The sequence below is a fragment of the Zootoca vivipara genome, chromosome 4, assembly GCF_963506605.1.
Source record: "Zootoca vivipara chromosome 4, rZooViv1.1, whole genome shotgun sequence".
Classification (NCBI taxonomy): domain Eukaryota; kingdom Metazoa; phylum Chordata; class Lepidosauria; order Squamata; family Lacertidae; genus Zootoca; species Zootoca vivipara.
Window position 1 is genome coordinate 83,763,583 of NC_083279.1, and position 18,788 is coordinate 83,782,370.

The 18,788-nt window shown below is 42.9% G+C and overlaps 1 protein-coding gene across 1 annotated transcript in view; it reads left to right on the forward strand.

Moving 5' to 3' along the window:
• PDGFD (platelet derived growth factor D) overlaps positions 1-18,788 on the forward strand; it is a 148,336-nt gene that overhangs the window by 82,481 nt on the left and 47,067 nt on the right. The window contains exon 2 of the mRNA XM_035115660.2: positions 14,698-14,902. Coding sequence (XP_034971551.2) covers positions 14,698-14,902 — 205 coding nt within the window. The remainder of the gene's footprint in view (positions 1-14,697; positions 14,903-18,788) is intronic.

Consider the following 18,788-nt stretch of genomic DNA (forward strand, 5'->3'; position numbering starts at 1 on the left):
TCTTCTCGTGGTGACCATGGAGTAGAGCAGAACTGTCATGGCAAGTAGCCATTGATAGCATTGAAGGTCAGCAATGATGGAGTTGGAGACTTGTGATCCAGAAATCCCCATCCCATCTACCTGCCATGCCTCAGGTTCCAGGTGTTCCTTAAGATATCCTGCTCCCAGACATTTAGGTCAATGGACTACAAATTAAAATATGGCAGGACATTAGCTTTGAAGATGTTTCAGTGCTTGTAGACAATGTTTGCAATCCAAGAGCTCTGTTGCAGTCAACATTTTTACCCCTTACGGGTTGGTTCCCTGTACAATGTATACAACATATATTTGTTGTTGTTGTTCTTTAGTCATTCAGTCATGTCCGACTCTTTGTGACCCCATGGACCAGAGCACGCCAGGCACTCCTGTCTTCCACTGCCTCCCGCAGTTTGGTCAGACTCATGTTCGTAGCTTCGAAAACACTGTCCAACCATCTCGTCCTCTGTCATCCCCTTCTCCTTGTGCCCTCCATCTTTCCCAACATCAGGGTCTTTTCCAGGGAGTCTTCTCTTCTCATGAGGTGGCCAAAGTATTGGAGCCTCAGCTTCAGGATCTGTCCTTCCAGGGAGCACTCAGGGCTGATTTCCTTCAGAATGGATAGGTTTGATCCCCTTCGCCTTGTCGTGGCGAAGGGGCTTGAATAACACGGAGAAGCTATGAGCTGTGCCATGCAGGGCCACCCAAGATGGACAGGTCATAGTGGAGAGTTTTGACTAAATGTGATCCACCTGGAGAAGGAACTGGCAAGCCACTCCAGTTTCCCTGCCAGGAAAACTCCATGGACAAAGACAACAACATATATACAATGATGTAAAGCAGGGATAGCCAATACGATCCCTTCCTGGTGTGATTAGGCTGCAGCTCTCAGTGCATCTTACCATCAACCATGGGATTTGTAAACCAACAAGAATCGGAGGACATCACCTTGGCTAGTTCTCATCTTTATTAAAAGTAATTTAAAAATTGAAGGAAGGAAACAAATGAAAATTGGTCTGTTATTTACTGGCTTGGTTTTTGGTGGTCTAAATAGAATTGTTAGGATTTTTTTCTTTCAATAGAAGTTTTTAATGTTTTTTGGGAGGGAGGTCTAGATGTTCCTTGTATCTTTATAATTAATTTTGGAGACCATCTGTTGGGCATCTTCCCAGCAAACTGCATATCCAGATATCCTTGAGGGTTTTTTTGTTTTTAAAGTTTTCTCATGGGAGTCACAGCATTGGCTACCTAAGCAATTGTAGTGGGTTTTTTATTAAAAAAAAAACCACCATTGTGTACGTCTTCCCACAAGTGTCATGGAGAAGTTGATGAGGTTTATTTGTGGGACTGCTTTTTTTTCTTTTTTCTTTAGTTTTGCACCAGTAATCTCTCGACTAGTGCCAAACAGCTGTTTTCAAAGAATGACCCCAAGATTCAGAGAAGCTAAGCTGAGATAAAATGTACCAAGTCAAGAGCATTTCCTCCAGAATTGTTCATCTTTCAACCATGGGGAAATGGCTGGCTCAGTTTCCATGGAACAGTCTAGAGGCACAAGGGGCTATCACTTTGCTGAAGCTAAGCAGGTTTCGGTCTGGCCAGTGCCTAGATGGGTGACCACCTGAGAACTACATATATGCCACATTGGCTTCCATGATGGAAGAAAGGTGGGATATAAACGTATTAAACTAAATAGATCTGACCCAATTCTGCACCAGGGACAATTGCCCATGCCAAACCATTCACATGTGTAAACAATAAAGCAGTGAAATAAAAAAAATTCCTTCAGTAGCACCTTAAAGACCAACTAAGTTTATATTTTGGTATGAGCTTTCGTGTGCATGCACACGAAAGCTCATACCAAAATATAAACTTAGTTGGTCTTTAAGGTGCTACTGAAGGAATTTTTTTATTTTGCTTCGACTCAGACCAACACGGCTACCTACCTGTAAATAAAGCAGTGGTTTGTTTGAACCAAATTATATATTGCTGTCTTGCCTGGCTATTCATCGCTTAGGGAGCAATGGGGCCTAGAAACATGATTCACTTTATCATCATCATCACCATCATTTATATTTTACCCTTTCTCCAAGGAGCTCAATGTTGTGTACATAGTTCTCCCCCTCCTCATTTAGACAACAGCCTTGTGAGGTAGGTTAGGCTGAGAGACAGTGACTGGTCACACAGTGAGATTCCCAAACTAATGCATGACCCAAAACTCACTTATCCTTGGAAACTGACATTTCCCTGAATTTCATATATTGGAAGAAACACACATGGATATGTGTGTGGATTTTGAGGTAGGCTTTGAAAACTGATTTGGCAAGCTGAACTGAAGACTGGGAAATGGAGAAACAGAGAAAAGCCATAACTGGACAGGTTCTTCCCTCCGTACTTGGCACACCAGTTGATAGGAAAAAGTTTTCTTAAAATTGGGAGGCTGAAGACGGTTAATCTATACTGGGCAGAGTTGGGATATTGTGTTACCACTGCTGGACTGCAGCCACGAGCATAGTGCTAAAGGAAAAGGAACACACAGGTTCTTTAATCTTCTGAAAAGGTCATTCAGGAGCCAAAGCTATACTCCAGGAGGCGAGCAAAGACACAGAATAAAGTCTGCTATGGAAGCAGCATGCAGCCAGAGTTCCTGATTAACTTAAATAAAAACAAGAAATGGGCTGATTTCTCTTTACGCAGGTTGGAGAAAACAACTCACAGCAGTGATTCTTGACCTCCCTCCATTCACACTGTGAAAATGCATGGATATACTAATAATAGTAATAAACAAACTTTGGTTCTTAATTTAGTCTTGAAATTCAAAACAGCTGCACAGCCGCTTGGGATTTCTGTGTGAGCTCATCGCAAATTGCTTTTCCCAGTGCTGTGGCACTGCGTTAGAGAAATGTTTTTCAAAATATACATAATAACAGGGTTGATCTCCCAGTGGATGAAAGCTGTATTGCAAGCCATATAGAAAAGATGCCTGTTACATAGCAAAATCATTGTTCTTTATTTAATTATGTTTACACACACACACACACACACACACACACACACACACACACACACACACAAGATCCCAGAGGTTCTGGGGCAACTGTGAACACAGCTTCATGTAAAACAAACATGGCATTCCAGCTCAGCCATCGCTCTTGGTTGAGAACAGAGACACACCAAGTGGTGATAATTAACTGTGAGCTAAATCATGGTTGGAGGGGAAGAGACGGTACAGATCTTATTTTAATTCTAAGAAAGCAAGCAGCAACAAGCTTTTCCCGTGCAAGCTTAGAGACATTGCTTTGCCATGAGAAAACAGGATAAGTTCCATGCAGTCATGAAAACAGTAACAGTGTGCCTGGACCACGGGATTCGACTTTGGGAATCAGCTCACTTGAGTTTGCAGTTTGGGGCTTTCTAGCTCAACTTGCTATTCGGGATCTGATTAGATATGTTAGGTTGCAGTCCTAACCCCACTTAAGGGTGGGTAAGCCCTACTGAATTCAATAGGACTGAATTCAATAGCCATGCCCTGTTAGAAACAAAGCACTGTTTCCCCCTACCTCATGCATTACAATGGGGAATATAAGGACTCAGCTACACTGGTCAATGACAACGTTAAAAATGTGTTATACAAATATGGCACCAGAGGGCGTTGTAGAGCAGCGACCCGCTGTGAATGGTAAATTGCATTGGGACCCAAATTTTATAGCCTTTTTTAATAGTGTTTTTCATATCCATGTAGATCCAGCCTAAAAATGGTGCTCGCTCTCTCTCTCTCTCTCTCTCTCTCTCTCTCTCTCTCTCTCTAGATATATATTCATGAAAGTGGATGGAATTTGCAGGCACAGCAGGTCCTCCAGAGTAGATTAAGTCTTCCAACTTGCAGTGAGAAACAGCAAAATGTTTTTGTTTTTGGGAAACCCAGTCAGATGGTCAGGGTATAAATAAATAAATAAATAATAAAATTATCATTATCATTATCATTATCATTATCATTATGTTCAGGGCACTATTAAAATAAAAGAGACTGCCCACTTCACAAGGTTCCCCCCGCCAACCACCTCGAATTGAAAGGCGGCTACAGCTGCAACAGGGGCCAAGTGAATGCACTAGTGCATGTAAGGTTACTTTCGGTGGGACGTGGGTGACGCTGTGGTCTAAACTGCTGAGCCTTTTGGACTTGCTAATCGGAAGGTCAGCAGTTCGAATCCACGCGATGAGGTGAGTTCCCATTGCTCTGTCCCATCTCCTGCCAATCTAGCAGTTCAAAAGCACGCCAGTGCAAGTACAGTAGATAAATAGGTACCTCTGTGGTGGGAAGGCAAACAGTGTTTCCATGCGCTATCCTGTTGGTATCTGAAGCAGTTCAGTCATGCTGGCCACATGACCCAAAAAGCTGTCTATGGACAAACGCCGGCTCCCTCGGCCTGAAAGCCAGATGAGCGCCGCAACCCCATAGTCGTCTTTGACTGGACTTTGACTTAACCGTCCAGCGGTCCTTTACCTTTTACCTTTACTTACCATGCATAAAGAATGCTTGAAGAAGGCTACCATCTCCAGGGATGAAGTTGGAAGAATGCAAGAGTTTCCATCAAGGACACTGAAACTTAAGTGGAGCTCAGCTTATATGTCACCAATATGTTCCGATTAAAGGAAGGAGTTACAAAAGGATAAACTACTAGGTCTTACAATAGCATGCAACAGCCAGAATGAGGCATATGAGAAAGGTCCACATCCTGTAAGACAGGGGTGGCCAACTGCGAAGAGACTGCGATCTACTCACAGAGTTAAAAATTGGCAGCGATCTACCCCCTTTTGGGGTGTTCAGGTCAATGCTGTTAAGCTTTTTTTTAGGGAGGAGGAAAGCCCCATTTTTTAGGGTTTCAGGTCAAAGTTGTTGAGATTTTTTTTTAGGAAGGAGGAAGCCCCATTTTTTAGGGGTTCAGGTCAGAGTTGTTGAGCTTTTCTGAGGCAGGAAAGCCCTGTTTTTGGGAGGGGAAGGGCTAAAATGTTGAGCATTTTTTAGGGGAGCCAAAGTTGTTGAGCTTCTTTGGGGGGAGCCAGTGATCTACCACAGACATCCAGTGATCTACTGTTAGATCATGATCTACCTGTTGGACGTGCCTGCTATAAGATATAGGTTACCTTGTTTGTTTGTTTGTTTAGATGGAATAATTGACATACTAGAAAGCCACAAGAAAACCACATGCTCCTTTCTGGGCTGTACCAGAAAGAATTCAGATGGGACTTAACCATTTTGGAACGTTTCGCAACATCAAATCTTTCCCTGCATGTGGAAACTTAGCATGGCAGGGTTCTTTGAAAAGAGGATGCTGGGACTTGATGAGCCTCTGGCTCCTCTTACATTTTGTGTCACCTGGTCCAGGTTCTGCCAATAATTCCACAATAATTCACCTGTGTCACCTGGTCCAGGTTCTGCCAATAATTCCACAATTCACCAGCAATGGCTATGTGTGATGGAGAGGAATCCACTCAAGCAAACCTGAGACAGGTAACACGCCAACTTCCATTAGAGCAGCTGCAGTTCTGCTCTTTCTTTCACTGAGGGTCACAGTGCAAACAGCTCTCTTTAAAAGGAAAAGCGTGAATTATTAGGCTCCCTGGCACCACGGGAGATCCTTTTCCTCAGAAGAGGATAGTGATGAAACACAGTATTCAGTGGCTTTCATTCATGCAATTGTTTAGAGTCACACGCGTGAAGGTACATACCATTTTACCAAGGGAAATAGTTCCGCAGTTTCAGATCGCTTCGTATTTCCCAAAAGCTTGATGCAGTGATGCAATTTGCACTGCTGGCCACGAAGCATAACCCCTATGCAATCTGTCTACATTCTTTCTGATTTATAGAGTCCTGAGTGTGTAGCCAAAGAAAAAAAAGGGGGGGAGAGAGAGTCCTGCTTACTATGGGAAAATTGGACGGGTGGGGGAGGGCCCAGCAGAACTAGCTGTACAAATTCAGTTTATTTTGCATGCCTCGACCTGAAAATGAACTGTTCTGTGGCTTCGGTTCAAAAATGCTTTTCTCTCCTTCGCTTTGGAACTCTTTGGATGTAACTGGTTCGATCTTGCCAGCTGCCAAGCTGAGGAAAATGAAGGGGTGGGGGTGGGGAGCTTATCTCCAATAACAACAACAGCATGTGATGTTGACAGGTGTAGGTGTGTGATGGTTGAAACAAATATGGAAGGTCTTGAGAAAAAAGCAGGGTACACCTGGAAGGACACAGCAGGAGAAGTTAATGTTTCTGTTGTAAAAACACACCGTAATAACGTGAATGACACACACACACACACACACACACACACACACACACACACACACACACCGGTATGGGGCTCATGTTCTGTGTCCATGACATTTTGGAAAGTCTAAGGTGGTGTCCCCTCCTCCCATTCTATGTCCAGAAATCACCTGGACTGGAAGTTCCGTCTTACTTTGGTCGCGTCCACACCTCCATTTAGAGCACATTTATGTCATGGAGAATCCTGGGAACTGTAGTGCCTGTGAACTGTCATAGGTCTGTGAGGTCAGCACACTTAACAAACTATTGTCCTTGGGATACTTTGGTTGTTAAAGTGGTCTAGGACAGGCACCCCCAAACGTCGGCCCTTCAGATGTTTTGGACTACAATTCCCATCATCCCTGACCACTGGTCCTCTTAGCTAGGCATCATGGGAGTTGTAGGCCAAAACATCTGAAGGGCCGCAGTTTGGAGGTGCCTGGTCTAGGAGCTCAGCCCTGGCAGCCCTGGCAGGGGAAATAGGGACATTCTGGGATCAAATCAGAAGCTAGAATGGCTTTTGTAATTCTGGGATTGTCCCTGGAAATCGAGGACACGGGTATGCTGTTGGGACTTCAGTTGGGAAGCTTTGGGGCTTTCTTTGACCTTATGTGGCCTGTGGTTTTTGGCTTTACTGTTGAACCTCTTTATTTCATTCATTTTCAAGACCTGGTCATGCTTTTCAAGTAATGAGGCCAAAGCAAGTAGATTTACTGTCTTCTGCTGTGTGTGTGTTCTTTTGTGGGAAGCAGATGTATTTCTATGGCAGCTCCTTGACAAAATTCCCTTTTAATAAAGTGTGCCGCTGAACATTTTGAATGTCTTTGGGTGGAGTGCATGTGCTCAGATTTCTATGCCAAGCATCTCCCTAAAATAACATTTCTGTTACCAACTTCAACATATTACTTGGATGGCTTTCAGCAACACGGAATAGTTTTATGCTCATCATCTTTCACTTATTTCCATCTCTGTTGCTGCTTTATCTCCAAAATTGTATTAGGCGTTAGTCTTATTTCCACATAGCCACTGAGTTGACATGAACAGGGTTACACTGAAAGTTTCTGAGTTGTTAAAGGCAATGGATACGTTGTCTTGTGTTTATCCATTTGAGCAAAGGGCAGTGACATGCTCAGCTGATGTTAATTTGTGGTTTAATTTGTGCCTTTTTATTGTACATCAGTTTCCCTGAACAAATTTTATTTTCTGGTATTAAATTATTGATTTTATGCTGGGTGTTGTATATTATGCTTGATTGCAAGGGAATTCTGTAAAATTGGGCTTACAATGCTAAATGCAAGGCTCCTGCTGTATACAAGCCATGCATCTGAGTCATGGAGGACGATTGATGGTGACTCCTGCAGATACCTCAGTGATCTGGCAGGGATAGAAGGGATTTGGTAGTCCTTGAGGTATCCTGAACCCAAGTTCTTAAGGGCCTTGTAAATTAATGCAAGAACCATCAACTTGGTCAGAGAGCAAACATTGAGGAATTCTGGCTTTTCCATCAAGGCATCAGACCAGTCAAATTTCAGGTGGGAAGGACAAAGGACTTCCATGTTCTAAGCCAGTGATGGCAAACCTATGACATGCATGTCAGACGTGACACGCAGAGTCCTCACTGCTGGCACGCACCCCATCGGCCCATTCGCGCTGTTGTTGTTGTTGTTGTTGTTGTTGTTGTTGTTGTTGTTTCCCCCCATTTGTTCTCCCGCTCCTCCTCACACTACAGCTTGTCTCCGATGTTAAAACCCGGATTCTTTGTTGTTGTTGTTGTTGCTGCTGCTGGTAGCCAGAGATTGTTTTTTAACCCTTTCTGTGCTGTTTTGTCTGGCGCTTTGGCAGACTATGTCGGTGCTGCGTGTTAGTTCCAGCAAAGGTATTATTCGTCATTTATTTCTGTTCTCTTTCCCCCAAAAAAGCGCAGCAGCTTTGGGGCACCCCCCCCAAAAAAAGCAAAGCAAATTTTGCAACCCCCCCCCCAAAAAACCTCCAAAACTTTGGTCAGCAGCTCTCCCCAAAAAGCTCAACAATTCTGGGCAGTTTGTGATAAATAAGGGGTTTTTGGTTTGGTTTGGTTATATAATTAGTATTTGGTTTATTAAATACAGTTATATATTACAATTATACATTTTTGTTATTTAAACTATAAATATCGCGAAATTATGGTTTTTTTCTCAACGTGACACACCACCTGAGTTATGCTCAGTTTTTTGGCGAATTTTGACACACCAAGCTCAAAAGGTTACCCTCACTGTTCTAAGCATTTTAACCCTGGAATTCTTTTTAACTGGGAATTGCAAGTGGAGGCATAGCAAACAAAACATAATCTATGGCTCCCATCCCAGCACGATTAATGGTGCTACCATTTCTAGCAAAATCATGTTTTCCTTTCCGTCTTACTTGTGCAAAAAAAGAAAGGGGGGGAGACAGAGGGGTGTGTGTGCAATATTAAGACTATTCAATGGACCATTATCTTCCCATTTTGCTTTGACCACAATTGGCCTCCTCTCCAGGCAGCCCCCCAACCCTGTCGTAAATGTCTTTCTCATAAACAATTACTCTTCAGTTCCAGAGGGGGGAATGAAAAAGAAATGAGAGCACTAAGGTACTTCTGGGTAGAAATGAAACCCTGAGACTCTTCTTTCAACGCCTCAGTATGTCATGTTTATTTCTTATCCCTTGCACGCATGCATTATTCAAAAGTAAGACTCAGGTTTTGTGGGATTCTGTCAAGGCATTGTGTTTTCCAGCACTGACCTGAGTTTGATGTGTTCGGGAATCTCAGAGCACAGTGCAAATCTTCCTTTGCCGAAAGATGAAAAGGATGGCGCTGTGCTTATCGCGCATGTGGTCGGGGAATGCTAGCGTGCCTTCCTTTATTAGCTTCCTGGATTAAACTCACGTCATCTTTCTTTTCCAAAGCATTATGAGGCTCAATTAAAACCATATTGCCTCTGGCAGTCTCTTCGCAGCGGGTTAGGATCTCAAGTGTAAATGTACCTAAAGAATAGGTTGGTGAAGGGAATATTTCAGCTTGAAAAACAGGGAACAGTTGCCTAATAGAGAACGTGAAATTAGCAAGAGATAAGGTTATATAGCTGCTCTAAATGAGCAGCAAATTCAGTAATCTCATGCCTGTCAATGGAATGGGTCCGCTTGCAGGAAAAGTAAGCCAGGATCGCTCTGGGTGGACTTGACCCAACCCGGGGTGACCTGGTGCTGCTTTGACCCAATCCAGCCAAATCCCAGGTTAAGAAAAATCAGCCCTGTTCAGTTTGTGATCCGGGATTTGGCCAGAACCATAGCAGTCTTTGCTCAGATACCAAAGTACGCAGATCATTTGTTAAGTGCAGGGAATAGCAGGCATGTAAAATCTAATTATAAAATCTAATTCTCGAAGCTATGAACATGAGTCTGGCCAAACTGCAGGAGGCAGTGGAAGACAGGAGTGCCTGGCGTACTCTGGTCCATGGGGTCACAAAGAGTCGGACACGACTAAACGACTAAACAACAACAACAACAAAATCAATTTGAAGTACTTCGATACAGCTATGGGATGTGTGTGAATTAGGCCATACCCTTGCTGTTGTTTTGTTGTTTTGTTGTTTAGTCGTTTAGTCGTGTCCGACTCTTCGTGACCCCATGGACCAGAGCACGCCAGGCACTCTTGTCTTCCACTGCCTCCTGCAGTTTGGTCAGACTCATATTGGTGGCTTCAAGAACACTGTCCAACCATATCGTCCTCTGTTGTCCCCTTCTCTTTGTGCCCTCAATCTTTCCCAGCATCAGTTTCCACCTATATCAAAGAGATGCCAGAGAGCCAGTGTAGTGTAGTGGTTAAGAAGCATAGCTGCCAAGTTTTCCCTTTTCTCGCGAGGAAGCCTATTCAGCATAAGGGAAAATCCCTGTAAAAAAGGGATAACTTGGCAGCTATGTTAAGAAGAGCGGTAGACTCGTAATCTGGGGAACCAAGTTCGCATCTCCGCTCCTCCACATAAGCTGCTGGGTGACCTTGGGCTAGTCACACTTCTCTGAAGTCTCTCAGCCCCACTCACCTCACAGAGTGTTTGTTGTGGGGGAGGAGGGGAAAGGAGAATGTTAGCTGCTTTGAGACTCCTTCGGGTAGTGATAAAGCGGGATATCAAATCCAAACTAGTACTCCTCCTCCTCCTCCTCCTCCTCCCCCCTTCTTCTTCTTCTTCTTCTTCTTCTTCTTCTTCTTCTTCTTCTTCTTCTTCTTCTTCTTCTTCTTCTTCTTCTTCTTCTTCTCATGCCTGTTCGCTTCATGCAGACCACCTCTGTGATTCACTTTAAGTGGCTGATGAAGACTTTTTAATTATTATTTAATCGTAAGTGGATAGATTTCTTTTAGTCACTTTAGGAAATTTCTAGTGGGGAATACAAAGTGAACAGCAGAATGAGGCTCTATAAAATCATGCAGCTTAATCACTTTTTTAAAACAAAGTCATTATGACAAGCGCTTGGGCTCCTGTCATATATATTTTTCAAGCTGTTTTTGCAGATAAGACTTATTTGCTCTCTAGAGGGGTAGTTGATGGACTGCTGACATACATTTCCAATGTAGAATTTGATGGATGCGGATATCAGCAACCACCCACCTAGTGGAAAACAGCCCAGGGGAAGAGGAGAAATAGTTACATTTGTATTTCTAAGTGGATCTGGACAAGAGCTCTGAGTTTTGGCCTAAAATTCACTTTATTTCCCCCCTAACCATCCATGATTCAAAAGCCTTGCTGAATCAAAGGTTCCTCCTCATAATTTATTTTTGTCCTGTCAATAAAAGTAGCAGAAGGAGGAAATCTGTCCCAGATCATTAGATGGATATATAATACAAACATTCAACACATATTTGTACTTCTGATATATATATATATATATATATATATATATATATATATAGACAGGGGACCACCTGTGGTCTGATGGTTTCATTCAGGTGGTCAGTGCTGTACCTGTAACAACACAATTAAAAATCATATAACATCTATCAGAGCATGTTGCAACTGCTACAGCAGAGATGCCATGGTGTATCTGCAGCAGAACAACCGGACGACTTCATCTGCCCCAGCTGCAGCAAAACATGTCTCTCCCATATCGGTCTCTACAGCCACAGCAGGCGCTGTAACCTTCCAGAAGTTTGACTTCACCCCCAAAGGCGCACTCCTCCGTTGTCACCAGAGAGCTGATGTTTTACTTGCAGGGAAACAAATCAGGGCTTGCACAGTGCATGACCCAGCTCTGTGCAAGCCGCAGTGGTCAGCTGATTGTAATGTGAAGATTCACCCAACAGTGAATCTGAAAGGGGGGGGATGCGGAACTTATACTGATAGTATATGTTGTTGAAAGACCATCTCTATGTGGGTTCCTGTCCTGCTTTAATGCAAGCTCTCCACCCATGCTTCTTCAGCTGGTATACATGCTGAGAACAAAATCAAAAACAAAGTAGGTTCCTATCTCCTTGTTGCTAATTGCTTTGAGAACAATGGTGGGAAGTAATGGTGGAAAGTTACTAAGCAGACAGATGTCAACTGAATCACACTTCAAGTTGACTTTGGACAAAGAGACAATGATTCATAGTGAGGCCGGTTTTTAAAACAATGACCAAATAGTTCTGTGACGTCTGGTCTCTCCCAGCCCTACCTGAATATGCTGGGGATTGAACCAATAATTTTTACACTCAAATCAGTGTAAAAATTGAGCTTTGTCTCCCCTTTGAGTTTTGCCCCCCCCCCTTTGCAGACACCCGTTGCTACTCAGAGCACTTCCTAGAAGACTTTGCCCAACCTGGAGTGAGCCCTGTTCATGTTCCTCTATCATAACATAATGATAATGTAATCATAAATAAATAACCACGGTGCTATTGAGAGGAAAGGACATCCTCACCTCCTGGGTGTGCAGCATATCTGAAGTCCTGCTTTAGTATAGTACAGTCAAACCTTGGCTCCCGAATGGCTTAGTTGCCAAACAAATTGTTCCCGCAAACCCAGAAGTAAGTATTCCGGTTTATGAATGCTTTTTGGAAGCTGAACGTCCGATATGGCTTCCACTTGAGTGCAGGAAGCTCCTGCAGCCAATCAGAAGCCGTGCCTTGGTTTTCGAACTGTTTCGGGAATCGAATGGCCTCCCGGAATGGATTAAGTTCGAGAACCAAGGTACCGCTGTACTTAAAAATAAACCCCCTAAAATTATGTCATTGTTAAGTTTACATGCTGTATACTTATCTGAAAACCCTTTTTCTAAAAGCCAAGGGTTTGGCGATGCGTTGATCAGGATATATTTGTATCCAACACTCCCCTACTGATGTCAGAGCTCCAATGTTGGTTGGACCAAGGCATCAGAGGCTCTGGGAGCGGTAGACAACTGAGCTCTTAGGCCCAAAGCATATGAAAGACTGCCTTGAATCTATCAATCTTCTCAGCTGTTGAGATTAGAAGAGAGGTTCCTCTTCAAAGCTCTGATGCCCTCAGGAGCATGGGGCCTGGTGGCCTGGGAGAGGGCTTTCTGTGGCAACTTATACTTTCCAAAAGAGGTGCATCTAGCACTGAATGCTAAAGATATGTCTCTTTACCCTGACCTCCGACAGTTGTTTTGTTTTGTTTTGTTTTGTTTTGTTTTGTCTTGTCTTGTCTTGTCTTGTCTTGTGGGACTCAACCCTTTGGCTGAATTTATACCGTTCTCTTCTATTTGGGATGGCTTTATGTGTTTCATCATTGTAATGGTGGTCTCTTGGTTGTTCCACTGCCCTCAGAAGCTTGAGGGTGACAGCCCAGGAGAGGACATTCTCTGTGGCAGCCCCTAAATTGTAGAACTCCCTCCCCACAGAGATGCACCTGGCACATTCATTCGCTTCCGTTCATCGAATGCGTCTCTTTGCCTGGCTTTTGACACTTGGGGTGTATATATTTTTGGACCCAGATTATTTTTGACATTTTAAGTTGTTTTAAGTGGTTGTTTACATTGTGTAATATTGTGTTTTAGTATTAATGCTGTGTTTTACTTGTTGTAAAAGATCCCATGGACACCCTTCCCAGTGGCCAAGGAACTGCAACCTTGGGGGTTATTTTTACTGAAATCCTGGGGCATTTGTATATATGACAACTCAATAGCATGCACTATCCATACCTAAAATTTTACGGGTGGTGATGAGAGAACTGGAAACTGTTAGCATGCTTGTTTTACCATTTCTGAAGAACTGTACACATAAAAATAGGGACTTCCTAGGGATGGTCACCTAGAAATTGTTAAATGTTTTTAAAACTGACTGGCATTTTATCTATTCCACTACAGTGGTACCTTGGTTTAATAACAGCTTAGTTTATGAACAACTTGGATTAAGAACGCTGCAAACCCGGAAGTAGGTGTTTTGGTTTGTGAACTTTGCCTTGGAAGCAGGACATTTTCCGCTTCCTGTTGAGTGTGTTCCATTTGTAAATTGAGTCCCCCGCTGCTATGGGAAAGCACGCCTTGGTTTAAGAACGCTTTGGTTTAAGAATGGACTTCCGGAACGGATTAAGTTCGTAAACCAAGGTACCACTGTAATCCAAATCTTGCAATGCAAGTTCTCAAAAAAAAGTATATATTAGGGAGAAGTTGTGCATTTAAATGTTAGTGAAAATATTCAAAAATGCTATATATGGGGAAATGTCTTGCAGAAATGTGTGCATTATATAAAATTGCATATAAAATGTTTTTAGGAGAAAATGGCACTAAAATGTTTTGTTTCGTTTTTGGAGAAAATGACAGTAAATCACAAATTGCTGCTAGATATGGAAACCTGAGTTTGAGTATGAAGAAATGAAAAACTGAGAGAAGCAAGGTAGACAGATCCTTGCATCCCTACTGATGAGCCAGTGCTCTGACTCAGGATAAAAGCTTTTCGTGCAATCCATCTACTATATATTTTGGAAAGTTGTGGTTGTGTTGACTGTGCATTTGGCCAACTCTTAGGATATCATAATGAAGTTTTGCATGATGTTTCCTGAAATCAAGGAGCAGTATTTCATCTGTTTTGAATGAGGAGAACACAGGAATCTGCCTTGTATCCAATCAGACCATTGGTCCATCTAGCTCAGTATCACTTACTCTGACTGGCAATGGCTCTCCAAGATCTCAGGCAGGAGTTTCTTCCAGGCCTACCAGGAGATACAAGGGATTGAATGTAAGGCATGTAAGGCAGATGGCAGCTTCCAAAATTGCACTGATTCTAAGCACTGGTTTCAAAACTGCCCCAATGTTTTGTTTCTTATTATTCTTGAATAACACTGGGTATGAAACTGTTAGCGTTCTATAAATGCAAATAATGTTGCTTTGCTGATTTCCCCTCCTGAACCACATACTAATCTCTACAACTTGTGTTTACTAACAGAGAGCAATCACCTCACAGCTTTGTACCGGAAGGAAGAGACCATCCGCATCTTGCGCAGTGGCGAGATCCACAGCCCTCGTTTTCCTCACAACTATCCCAGGAACCTGTTACTGACGTGGAGGCTGCTTTCGCCAGAGAATGCAAGGATACAGCTGGTGTTTGATAACCAATTTGGTCTGGAGGAGCCAGAGAATGATATCTGCAGGTGGGTTGTGTGAAAGTGTGCAGAGGGGACAGTCGTGAAGCATTAATGGCATCAACACAAAGAAAAAAAACAAGGCAAAATTAATTACAAACATATTATTATTATTATTATTATTATTATTATTATTATTATTATTATTACCCTGCCCATCTGGCCGTGCCTCCCCAGCCACTCTGGGCAGCTCCCAACAGAATATTGAAAACACAATAAAACATCAAACATTAAAAACTTCCCTAAACAGGGCTGCCTTCAGATGTCTTCTAAAAGTCAGATAGTTGTTTATCTCTCTGACCTCTGATGGGAGGGCGTTCCACAGGGCAGGTGCCACTACTGAGAAGGCCCTCTGCCTGGTTCCCTGTAAGTTCACTTCTCACAGTGAGGGAACCGCCAGAAGGCCCTCGGAGCTGGACCTCGGTGTCTGGGCTAAACAATGGGGGTGGAGACGCTCCTTCAGGTATACAGGACCGAAGCCATTTAGGGCTTTCAAGGTCAGCACCAACACTTTGAATTGTGCTCGGAAATGCACTGGGAGCCAATGTAGGTCTTTCAGGTGTTATATGGACTCCACTTCCTGCTTGGCACATTTGGGGAGCTTGTGGGAACTCTGTTTCACTTGAGAAATATGGCTCCATACACCAAACATCCATACTATCGCAGTAGGCTTCCTTGTCCCAAGCAGTTGGATTTACCCCACCTGGGGTTCCCAACTTGGTGCCCTCAAAATGTTGATGAACCTCAGCTCCCATCACCCCTGATGATTGACTGTGCTTGCTGGGACTTATGGGAGCTGGAGTCTAACAAGATCTGGTGCTAACATGATGCTGTGTTGGCTATCCTTGTTTTAGGAGTTCAAGGACTATATTCAGACTGATACTATCCCCTCTAAGGTATGAAGTTGGGGCTTTCATCCAGGCTACAGAAAACTCTGGACAGCATCCAATACATTTTTATCTCTGTAGAGTAGTCAAGGAAGGAATGGAAGGGATAGGCTGTGGAATAGTCAGCTGTTTGACTAGGCTGATTGCCCCTATGCAGAGTTTGTTCTTTTTAATGTTTATTTTGAATAACGATACAATTTGGGCTCACAAAGGAGCCATATTCCTAGCTGCACCGGCTGCTTCAGAGCTCTTTTGCTTCCGCAGAGTATTCAAAGCATATGGATGAATTTCAGCCCATCATAAATAACCCACAACGTCCTGCTTGGGATTGGGAGGCTTGTCGCCAAGGAGAGAGGCATGCCTAAACTTTCCCTTGACAGGCTTTCCAGACAGATCTACATGCTACCACATGTAGGATTTTTAAAGTGTCTAAAGCTATGAAGCATCAGGTTGTGGCTACTCGGCTTTGCCACATTGCTGTCCAGCAGTAACGTCTTAAGGGTATCCAGCGCTGTGGTGCAAGAATCCTCTGGCGCCCCCCCCCCACAGCGGCAGTAGCGCTTGGCTGAGGGGCGGAGATGGAGGATGGCGGAGCCTGGACGGCGCGCACCACCTTTCAGGGGGCTGGCCTGGGTGCAGAGCCCACCTCCCACAGAGGGGGCTGCACGGCCTCCCGCCCTGGACCGGCCCCTCCTTGGCGTCTCTCTCCAGTGGCCACTCCGGGACGTGGCAGTGGCGCGCGGCCATTGAGCTTCCACCATGAAGCAGAATCAGCGAGACTCCTGCCTAGAGTGGCAGCAGGTGCGTGGTTAGTGACTGGTGGCTGATAATGCTGAAACAAGCTTCCACAACAATAGTCTAATACCTAATTGGCCAGTCCATTCCATAACTGTAATTAACCATTAGAGTGTTACGGTTCCGCCTTCCTCCAAGCCAGCAATGTAGCAGTTGAGAGCCTTTCTGGCCCTCTAGATGCTGGCAGTGACAGACAGCATGGTAAGGAGACTGGAGCAGTGGCGTCGGCAGCAAAGGAAACCACCCTCAGCCACCTTGTTAGTTGCTGGGGCGAATGGTGGGAGCCGAGAAACTTCCATGCCTGGGCAAGGTCCCATCTGGTTCCAGCCCAAATTTAGGCCCATTTTATTATTTAACAGTATCATCATCATCATCAAAATCATCTTGTCTAAATTGCTTAATTAAAAAAATATCAATATACAATATTTACGAGCCATCTTTATAACCACATGCTAACAAGCTTGAATTAGTTCATTCACACTGTGAAATAATTAGAGTTGTTCTGAATCACGACCATGGAAAGGATGGAGTTGCTGCAAGCCAGGAGATGGGAACTTGTGGGTCTCTAGAGGATTCTGGATTATATCTCCCAGCAACCCTGCTCTACAGCCATCTTGATTCTTGTAGTAGTTGTAGCTCAACAGCATATCCAGCGCTAAGGGTTTGAAGCCAAAACCATTAGTGAATGTGGCCTATACCAAAGGAAAAATAAAGGAGAAGAGAAGAGAAGAGAGAAGAATTGGTTTGGTTCTTATTGTATCATGTTGAAAAGTCTTAATACATTTGATTATATATATATATATTAAAAAGTGAATGTGGTCTATTATTAGACATGGCTTACATTCACTATCGTGGCTCGAGTACTTTCAATTGAAAGCAACTTTTGATAAGGATATTAAAATGGGGGGGTTCGGTGAAATAAGTACCAGGTTCGAGAAAGAAATTCTTAACACTAATGACAAAAATCTCTCCAAAATGTACAGGTTACTAAGGGAACCCGAACAAGACCAAGAAACAAAAGATAAATATATTATAAAATGGGAACAAGACCTAGGATATACGATAGACTATACAAACTGGAAAGAACTTTGGGAGAAACGAATTAATTTTACAGCCTGTTATACATTAAAAGAGAATCTTATGAAAGTTTATTATAGGTGGTACCTAACCCCAGCAAGAATAGCAAAAATAAACAAGAGTAGTAACAACCAATGCTGGAAATGTCAACAGGCGATAGGGACAACGTACCACTTATGGTGGTCGTGCCCTAGAATTAAAAAATTTTGGGAGATAATTCATCAAGAAATTCAAAAATTAATTAAGATACCGTTTAGTAAAAGGGCAGAGGCATATTTATTAGGAATTCTCAACAGCGATATACCACCAGACAAGATCAACATCTTCCTATACGCAGCAACAGCGGCTAGGATAACGATTGCGAAAGTATGGAAAGAACCTACTATACCAACGAAAGGGGTCTGGATTGATAAGCTCTGTGAATATCTCGAGCTAGCGAAATTAATGGACATGATACGCAACAAACCCAAAAATAAAACCAAGATCCAGTGGGAATGTCTAAACGAATATTTAAGAAAACAAGGAGTGGGAAAAGAAACATGGCTGTGTTTAGAATAATTATGCAGGGTAAATGTATAAAAGGTTGTTTAAATTGTTTTGTTTCGCAGTACATTTAAAGATGAGTGTTATTTAGAGGACAACTGTGTAAAACTTTTGAAGGGTTTATTTCTGTGTTCAGTGCGGTGGAAGTACTATAAGAAGTAATTTATGGAGATAAGTGATGACTGTTGATACAGTCTGTCCTTTTTTTTCTTTTTCTCTTCATTTCTTTTCTTTTTTTTTCCTTTTCCTAATTTCTTTTCTCTTTTCTTTTTTCCTTTTTCTTTTTTTTTAAATTCTCCACTTCTCTTTCTCTTCTCGCTGTATATTAGCCTTTTTGAGATTTTAATGTATGTAAATGTAATGAAAATTGAATCTATACATTGTAGATATATATATGTATTGTCCTTCTTTTCTTGCAATAAAAATCTATTTAAAAAAAAATAGACATGGCTTACCTTCAAGAAAGTTTCTAGATAATATTGTGAGAATGTACTTGTGGACACTCCCCACCCACCCCAGTGTAGTCAGCTTGATGGCGTTTCTTTTACAATCAAAATTCTACATAAATTCCTGGTTTTTTATGCAACGTTGTG